Source organism: Ctenocephalides felis, unplaced genomic scaffold, assembly GCF_003426905.1.
Source record: "Ctenocephalides felis isolate EL2017-DRISC unplaced genomic scaffold, ASM342690v1 CF-g0.4_SCAFFOLD_03252, whole genome shotgun sequence".
Taxonomy (NCBI): Eukaryota; Metazoa; Arthropoda; class Insecta; order Siphonaptera; family Pulicidae; genus Ctenocephalides; species Ctenocephalides felis.
The window spans coordinates 1-10,079 of NW_020539406.1; the positions used below are offsets into that span (position 1 = coordinate 1).

Here is a 10,079-nt window from a genome sequence, read left to right on the forward strand (position 1 = left end):
ATAACATATTAGAGAAAAACATTTTTTTTTAGAAAAAATTATGAATAACTAAAAGATTTGAAAACTAATTTGACTAAAAGTTATGAAATGCAACATTGTGAAGAGAGAAACACGACCCATACCGAAGCAACCATACTCGACTGAAAAAAAAAATATATATATATATATATATTATATATTATATATATATATATATATATATATAGCCACTAAGTCAACTACGCGTACCCAGGAGTTAAAATTGATAAAGTCGAAGATACTTTATCGCACTAAGAGTTTACACAGTTTTTCTTATTCGTGCGTCCGCACAGAATATCACAAAGTCTGAAAATATTTAAATGCCTCCGCATTCAATATCACAAAGTCCAATAGAAAAGTATTAAATGTGTTTATAAATTTGACCATTCGGTTCGAATGGATCAAAAAGTATGTTGTTAAGATAGATTAAAAGTGTTTAAGAAGTCCGTGATCGGCGAGATGCTACCGAACTCTATTGAAACACTTGCACTTTGTCGAAGGACCATATATATTTAGTTATTGGCTATATCAGACCGATTGAATAATAATAAAATAAAAGATGATAAATAAATGTTTAATTATTGTATATTTGAAAGAATATTAAGACTGATAGATGATATGTTAGATAGTTGAAGTTTTAATTAGATGTTATAGCTTTGAGTGTTAATTTACGACTGATAGATGTTAGATGATAATTTAGTTGACACTAAATTATATAGATTTTACAATTTTATACATTTTTCTGATTGGTCCATTTCGTAGAATTAATGACATCTCATTACAATTTTGGATCCAATCAGTACATTTGTCAACCAATCAGGTATTGGTCGGGGATTGCAGATTCGTAGAATTAAAACTGGGTACACGTAATGCGAGTTTCTTGGAAATATATTAATTGCAGGATGATATGGTTAGGGACAGGTGATTAAATTCTTGGAAAAATGGATTACTGATATGTGACCGATTTTGGGATAGGATGCGTGACAATGAAAGCGATTATTTTATCGTTTTAAATTATATAGTAAGGGATGAGGGTTTATTATCGCTATCTGCATGTAGGCAACAAAATATATAATAATTAGACCAGGGTTGGGAATGAGGCGTTAACAAAATGCATCTACACTTAATAACTTTGAAACCGTTTTTGTTAAACTTAACAAAATAATTCCAATATCTTAAGCCAACTTTGCGTCTGGTCCGAAAAGTTCCACGTGCGGTGCTTCATGTCTAACACAAGACCGGCTTTGTGCAAGAATCCATGCCTAGCAGGCTGTTGTTTCCTTTAGCTTCCGGAATCACGACAAATTCCGTTGGAACTGGCCTGTCTACTAGCCGTACAATGGTCGTCGTCTTTAGTATGGGTCGAAGTTTCGACTCTCCATCGGCCATCATCATTGTCATCATTGACGGTTCAAATTGATGGCTCGTTGACTGCAGTAGTTTGTATAGCGTTTCTCCCGCGATGCTCTTTTCTGCGCCGGTGTCCACAAGTGCGTAAATCATTACGCCTTGTACTTGTGCTTTAATGACGGGTCTGGAGCAGGATCTTGAACCGCGGATTCTCCTGGTTGACGGTTCCATCTCAGATCACAGGCCAGGCGTCTAGGGCAAAATTTTTTCAAGTGACCCTTCTTCTTGCAGTGGCTGCATTTTCCTGGCTCTTGCGTGGTCAGGCTCAAGAATCCTTATCTTTGGGTGGTTGCTGCCTATGCAGTTGTTGGGGGAGAGCAGACCGGGCACTTACTGCGGATAACCTCTGCCTTGCCGCACCCATAACAGGAGATTCTCGCTTCGCTGCGAGTTCCTGGCTCCTCCTTCTTAGGAATCTGCTTTGTCCCTTGGCGTTTGCGACATTCTGTGACCGTGTGTCCGGTGTGGCCGCAAAAAGAGCAGGTTTTCCGTCTTTCCACCGGATTGCTTTCTCCCTTTTCTGCCTCGGAAAGGTTAGCTTCCACGTCTCGAGCTCTTTGAAGCAACTCATCGAATGTATTGACCGTTGTCCGTGGGATGCGTTCACGGATCCGCATATGTAGTAGCCCGTAGAGCATGTCTAGCTGCATATCTGTCTATATATTGTAGGGCAACTGCGCCAGCAGTGCCCTCTTCTGGCAAACGAATAGGTCGGTACTCACATTCTTTTCTTGGCGAGTGCCAAAAAAGTCTATACAGACGCTGTGCGGGGGTTTACTTGGGGCGAACGACGTCCTTATCAAGTGGATCGCCTCGTCGAACGTATTGGCCTCCGTCTTCACACTTTCCCACAACGTGGCCGACGTGTCCTGGAGAAGTAGTGGTAGCCCCTTTAGCGCATTCTCGTCCGAGATGCCCTCCACGTCTTTGTACAAGACGATGGTAGTTGTGATTTTCTTCACTTTTTCAGGAACCCGCGTTCTGTTGAACCTGGCCGTGCACCTGGCAAAGCTGCCGGTCACCAAGTCCGTCCGTGTGTTCGATTGTGCGCTTATCACTCCCATCAGTCGCTGTAACATTTCTTCTGACATGGGCATCAGTTTGTAATGGGGTAGGGTTAGAATAAATGAAATTAACACAATTTTAATACTACCGTCACTTTATTTATTGGTATGTAGGTTACAGAACACGGAAATATATATACAGTCACTAAGTCAACTACGCGTACACAAGGAATAAAATTGATAAAGTCGAAGTTACTTTATCGCACTAAGAGTTTACACAGTTTTTCTTATTCGTGCGCCCGCACAGAATATGACAAAGTCCGAAAATTATCAAATGCCTCTGCATTCAATATCACAAAGTCCGAAAGTTATTAAATGCCTCTGCATTCAATATCACAAAGTCCGAAAGTTATTAAATGCCTCTGCATTCAATATCACAAAGTCCGAAAGTTATTAAATGCCTCTGCATTCAATATCACAAAGTCCGAAAATTATTAAATGCCTCTGCATTCAATATAACAAAGTCCGAAAATTATTAATGCCTCCGCATTCAATATCACAAAGTCCAATAGAAAAGTATTAAATGCATCTACACCCGTTTTTGTTAAACTTAACAAAATAATTCTAATATCTTAAGCCAACTTGTTAATCTTGCAGGCGCAATCATGACAAGTTTCTTAAGGTATTAGGGCAACGCGACTAAACACTTTCTGACAAATTTCTTAATTCTTGGTAAACTCATCTCGCTGAGGTAATCAGTAATTGACTATGGTGCATTTCTCTTCCGATGACGTAGTTGTGTAAATATTATTGTCTTTCTCACACCCTCGCTGAGTCACAGGGCAAATGTAGTGTGTATTATCGTGCTATCTTTTATCTTGCTTTTACTTGGGTTGACCTATAGGCTTAAGATGTTATCTTCTCGCTTAGTCGGATAGTGCAGATTATCAAAGGATTTGATTTTGTTGAGATGAATTATTATTTCTATTGTGTTGTCTGAAATATCTGTTATTATTTTGCATTGAATTTTGGAAATTGAAATTATTACTTCTGATATGGTTTATGTTATCATCTTTCGCAATTATTCGCAGAGCTTCGCTTAAAGAACAAACTTCGCGGCTTCTCAATATTGTACTGTATGGTTGCTTTACGTGAGCTATGAAACTGCTAAAGCACTTTTTTTCGAATCTATCGCATCGGTCATTTAAAATATTTGGATTTGTCATATGAAAGCATGAGTAACTATTAAAAATGCTTATTAACTGTTCAAATCTTTCGTAAAATTCATATACTGTTTCATTGGTCCTTGACGCATATTATGTAAGTCAAAACAAATAGATGTATCATCTCGTTGGTCATTGAATTTAGTTATCAAAACTGTTATATATATATATATATATATATATATATATATATATATATATTTATTAATATATGTGATACAGTTACTGGTTGAGTTTTAATTAGTGAATCCTGATTGAATATCAAAACGCTTCCTATTTATAAGGCGACTTCTTTGTTGCGTTACGCATAGATTATAGTACGTGCTGATTCAGCGGAAGATGTATACATTGTTGCTGTATATATAACTCTTTTTAAACTTTATTATATAGCGACCCCCTTCAAGCTTAAATTTTAATAAAACATATCATTAGCATCAAACAATATTAATGTGGCGGATGTGATTGTATATTTTTACACAAATAATTATATCTAGGCTTAATTTGAGTCGGTGCAGATCGTAATAAATTTTCAACGTTTAATTAAATAGAGTTCAAAATTTAATTAAATTTAATAAAGTTCAACGGTATTTTGATTTTGTGTAAGTAAATGTGGAAATGGCTGATTCACATATATATTGTACAAAATGGCAGTAATCTGTTCATTGCCATTTCTAGTAGTAGGGGATATTCTGATTTGATTTCTATCCAAAATTCATACACAGGCAGGCGCTTGAGAAAATCTGAGTCGCAAAGTAGTATCACTTGTTAATTCGGTAAATTCTTCTTGTGCTTCTAAGTATAAAAAAAATATTTTTTTCCATTTCAATTGAAAATGGATTGCAAATCCATTGTTGTGTAATTGATATCACTGGTAAAATACTTATGCATGTAAACTTCCGTATTCTTCAAATGATTAATTATAATTTTTGTTGTAGGAGTATCTTTTTTTGAAATATTGTTACTAATTATATATTCGTCAGTAAATGGAAATATTTCGAGCGATCCACTTTCCACTCTGTTCTTTCATATAAGAATTTTTTTTAACAAAGACCTCAAGTTATTTTTGAACATATAACAAATTAACGCAGTCTCCCTGCATTGATAAATTCATATAATTGATTTTATCAAAAATATCTGCCAAATAGCATAGCCGTGTGTTTCTTATACCGCGTAGTACAAGAAAAATTACAAATGGCAGGTTCGGTGAAGCTTGATGTTTCATTTAAAAAAAAAGATCCGCTAAACGTCCGACATTAGTTTCGCAGTTTACTATTTTGAACTGCCCTATATCTGATGCATCAAATATTTTTGTCAGTAATTCTGGCCGCTGCCTATGTGAAGTTTGGGTGATTCCATTTGGTATATTACATCAATAAATAGCTTAAACAAGGTTTTGTCGGCATTGACTTCAAAATATTTTAAAATAAGGCTATTGTTTTGTGCTGCGGCTAGTAGCACTTAGAACAAGCTGTCAAAAGTGTCAAAGTGTTTATGATTTGATAGTATTTAAACTAATATCATTTCCATTTTTAATATAGGCAGTTTAGGCGCTTTTTTGCTTAATAGTGCATCGGTTATGATATGGGCATTTTCCCCAAGATATAAGGACCATGCAGGATCTGCTTATCCACCCCAACTTTCTCTTTGCCTACTTCTCATCATGATTTTTGTGGTTGTTGGTTTTGTAGTTGTGCATCCAATACACACATGAGCTTCCTAGAATTTTGCGCTAACTTACACCCGTAGCGGGGTTTTTACAACGGTGCGAATGCGTAAGCATGGCATGAAAGCAGTCTTTTACGTGCAATGCTTACTGCCAAAACTCATACGCAGTAGTAAATAATATAATAATATTAAGCTATTATGTGGTAAAACTATCAATACTGAGTGCAAAATATTTGCAAATAAAGTTGATTATTATTACGCAATAATACATATATTTAAGCAATAAAATAAAAATGTAATTAAACCTGAAAATTTAAAATAAAATACACAAAGTTTTTTATAAGTTTTCTTAGGCAATTACACATAAGTTTAGTCACTGAAATAAAAAAAATAATTTATTCATAAAATTCAATAAAACAAAATACACAGAAAAGTAAAGTTTACGTAATTATACATAAGTTTAGTCACTGAAATAAAAAATAAATTTAAACCTGAAAATGATTAAAACAAATACATAGAAAAGTTTTTTTTTATTGAGAAAGGTAAATAAATTAAATATCACAATAATATAATTGAATTTTAATAACTGGCTAGCGTATGATATACATATAATACACTCTCCTTTATGCAGAGGCACACAACACATTTGGCGCATATAACAGTTAAACTTTTTTTTCTGCTTTTTATACAAACTGTGCATTGGCGTTGAGGATACATATTAGACCCACCTGTATAAATTTTAACTGTTTTGTGATTTTGTGCATTTTTAACCTATTTGGATTAGAGCCTACAAAATTTCTTGGTAAGGGTATATTTCGGCGTTGTGTACCGTTGTGCACTTCTATCCATTCTTTTGCTACTTCACGTAGAAACCATTTATATTTCTTATTGGAATTTGTGTTTAATTTTTTATAAACTATATAAGCATTAAACAACGCACAATTTATCAAATACATTATCATTCTTCTAGTCCATTATTTTGTACGGCGAATTATGAAGAAGTATGAAAGATACTGATCAGCACGATCAACACGATCAACACCTGACATATATTGTTATAATCTATAACGCATGAGGGTTTCCATATTTTTTCACGCGTTTTCCAGTCAGTATTATGGCTCTCAACCATAACAGCCGAGTGAATGGTGGAAACCATTTGGGCGGTTCTTTTCGATAGCCAGCATTGTACTAAAATATCTTGGCGTCTTCTGGATATTGCCTCTCCTCGTTTTAATTTTATACTTTTAAGATTATTAGGAAGGCCTCTATTGGTTCTTATGGTTCCGCAAGCTCTTGTTTTATTTTCCAGTAATAATGAACTATTGTCAACGCTCTTATAAAAATTATCCATATATACATAGTGCCATAATTCAAATAAGGTTCCAATAATTCTATTGTTATTGATTGCAAGCGTTTGCCATCTCCACAGTATATTTTTCAATTGCATATTTATCTATATATATATATATATATATATATATATATATATATATATATATATATATATATTGAAATGAATAAAACAGCCAATGCGTCGAATGTAAACAATTTAATTTATTTTTTATACGTTTCGAGACTAGATGTGTCTCATCATTCAGCTAAAAGAAATTTACAATATAAGAAAGGTTTCAAAAAAATGAATTTATACAATGGAAAAATTAATTGAAAAAGCAACATTTTTTGTTGCTTTTTCAATTAATTTTTCCATTGTATAAATTCATTTTTTTGAAACCTTTTCTTTATATTGTAAATTTCTTTTAGCTGAATGATGAGACACATCTAGTCTCGAAACGTATAAAAAATAAATTAAATTGTTTACATTCGACGCATTGGCTGTTTTATTCATTTCAATATGTTTCAACGTCGAACAAAAAATCATCAATATATATATATATATATATAGCGAGATAGCGTGGCCTACGAGTGTACTTTTTTGTTGCATGGTATTATTTTTACTTTGGTTACTTTGTAATTCATGTTGTCTTAATCTTTTTTCTAAATTTTGACATGTTTGCCCAATATAAGATGAATCGCAGTTCAAACAGTTTATTTTGTAAGCAACATCTTTTCTTTTTTTGGTAGGTATATTGTGTTTAATGTTTGTGAATACTTACTACTACTTACTACAACTGCAAGACATATACACAAACATTTGCACATTAACAGTGTTTTATCCCTTTGCACTAGCTAGAATTTTATCATTAATCATGATTATACTTTGCCTGTCATTTGACAGTTCCTGAAAATCTATACAATGTGATTCCCTTTATCATCATTAAACAACGCAGATAATAATATTTCTTGTAATATCACAATGCAATTATCAACACTCAAACTTTTTCTGTGACATATTGTTTTTTCCTGCGTATTCATTCATCTCATATCAATACTTCTATACTGGGAATGTGTTTAGTAAAACCTCTAAACATTTTATAATTAAGCGCATTTTCCTTTTAAACTGCTGGAAAAATCTATGTAGAATTATTAGTTATGAACCTACATTATTAGAACAAGAATAAATTATATTTAGTTATTTAATAATGGCATACCTTTCAGAGAGCTGACGAGAGTTCTCTTTGTCTGCTTATAGCCTTAAAATTTCTAGTATTGATATAGTTAAATGTCTCAATTATTTCTGAAATATTAAACTGTAATGAAAAATTATATCAGAATAGTACAATGAAATGAAAGTAATTTGAAGTATGCATATGAATAAAAATACCCACTTAGATTGAAAGCCGGCAAATATTATTAACCATTTTACTTTTACTTCGTCGTTTCTTGCTGGAACTACATAATACATGCATTTTTCTTGGTATTTCTTCATCGTTAAACAATGCACTTGTACAGCTTATTTGTTTTATAATTTAACGTTTATTATATTATCTAAGTAATCACTTAACAAAAAATGTATGTAATACAATGACGCCATGTTTGATTTATAATACGTCTCTGTCATATTAGATAATTGGATCAAAATGAAAATAAGCGCGACCCGTGGCAGGGGCTCTAACTAAACTCGGGTTAGACATTTGTTCGGAGATTTCCGGCCATGCCCCAGTGTTACTAATTCTTTCGTGTTACCACATGCGCAAGCAATATCATACTATCATCGGATGTCGGCCTGACTGCCGCCAGTGGCGGTGTTTCAAAGCGTTGCACGTTCTTCGATTCTTAAAATTATTTCGCCACTGGTACGTATTTAATACACCAATGATTTTTTTGATACTACATTATATTATAATAATACAGACGGAACTAAAGACGAATCTATGATAAAAAAAATGTTGTGCCATCAGCGTCAAAACTTGCAATTTAATATAAATTTATATACAAGTATAGTCACGAAGCATTTAAATTATACTCCAATAACTGTATAACAAGTCACTTTAAATTTATTTAATAAAATATGAAATAGTAAACGAATATTTTGTATTTTTGTATGATATTATTTTGAGAGCGTCCCGTCGTAGATGAGGCCACTTTTCTTTCGTCCCTGTAGGTTTTTCTGTGTTGCCCGTGCCTAGAGCCTTTGACACGGTTCCTCCAGCCCTCCTATCAGTACTCTAGTAGAAATTACTTTCAGTTCATCACTAGTTAATATCTTTTCCGACACTAGGAACTTCGCCGATTCGTCGTGCCATACATCTCTGATGTTCAGTGTGATCGAGTTGTATGACACCGTTGACACATTACATTTTTCTTTCACCTCGTTCTCCAGATTCTTGTTGTATTCCAATTTGCGTCTGTGGGCTCTAGCCATGTCCATAAATCCTCCAACAATTTGAGCATCTAGTACAACGGGGCTCCACTTTGCACTGCAATTAGAACTGGTTTCCTGGTGCCTTCCGCTGTCTTGAAGGTTGGTTCCAGGTCGACACGCGAGTGCGTTTTCCCTAGAGCTCTTTTAACATATTGACATACGGCGTTATGTCTCTCAATTCTCTGACGATCACTTCTATGGCATGTCTGTAGGATGTGGTCTAGGGTTTCGGGAGCATTTCAACCCGCCCGACAAAACCTGTCTTCTTTTCTTCCCCCGGTGGTACGGGATCTCGTTGGCATCAATAATCCTAAATTGAATGCAGTTCATATTGACTTTTTGGAACAGTACTGATTCCCGTTTCGTCTACATTGTAGATCCTTTCAGGCGTCAATTTATGTTTATCTATTACATTTTCAACAATGTAAAAAAATATCGACTGCCACTCTATTAAAAGCCATCGCTCTTGCAGCTGATGTTGGTTCTGGGCGTCTGTATGCTAGATCAAGGTGTTGTTTTAAAAACCCGCTGAGCCAATCTTCTCCTGCCATACCAGTTTCTGTATTAAATGGGTTATCTATATGATTCCGCTGAGCCAGCTGATAAGCGATTGAAGATCTTATCCATGTTTTAATTCTACGCAACGTAGAGAAAGACCAGTGCTGTTGCCACACTGACAAGTAGCCATAATTTGTAAAAATTTCTTATGTTGGGATGGATACATATCAATATCACAATTTGTGATAACCTCAGGATATTGACTGTGGTGTATCCTGGATTTGCTGCCATGACTGCCACTTCACCATCCCCAGCCTATATTCATTTACAATAATAGATACTGGATTGTTTTCTAGTAACAGTTTATAGTCGCTAGCTAGTTGTCTTACAGTTTCAATGACTTTATTGTTAAATTCGGTTTTTGGCATGAAATCATTCGGCTTATATAAATTAAGTATATCATCAGACAAGCGGTCCTGGAGATCGCTGATTATTAAA

General features: G+C 34.3%; 1 protein-coding gene across 1 annotated transcript; it reads right to left on the bottom strand.

Annotated features, from left to right (window-relative positions):
- Positions 1-2,084: 2,084 nt before the first annotated feature.
- Positions 2,085-2,519, bottom strand: LOC113382042 (activity-regulated cytoskeleton associated protein 1-like). The gene has a single exon (XM_026620606.1). The coding sequence runs from the start codon at positions 2,517-2,519 to the stop codon at positions 2,085-2,087; it is 435 nt and encodes a 144-aa protein (XP_026476391.1).
- Between the last annotated feature and the right edge of the window lie 7,560 nt (positions 2,520-10,079).

Coding starts and splice junctions, on each gene's coding strand:
- LOC113382042 (XM_026620606.1), bottom strand. CDS start 2,519: ATGTCAGAAGAAATGTTACAGCGACTGATGGGAGTGATAAGCGCACAA.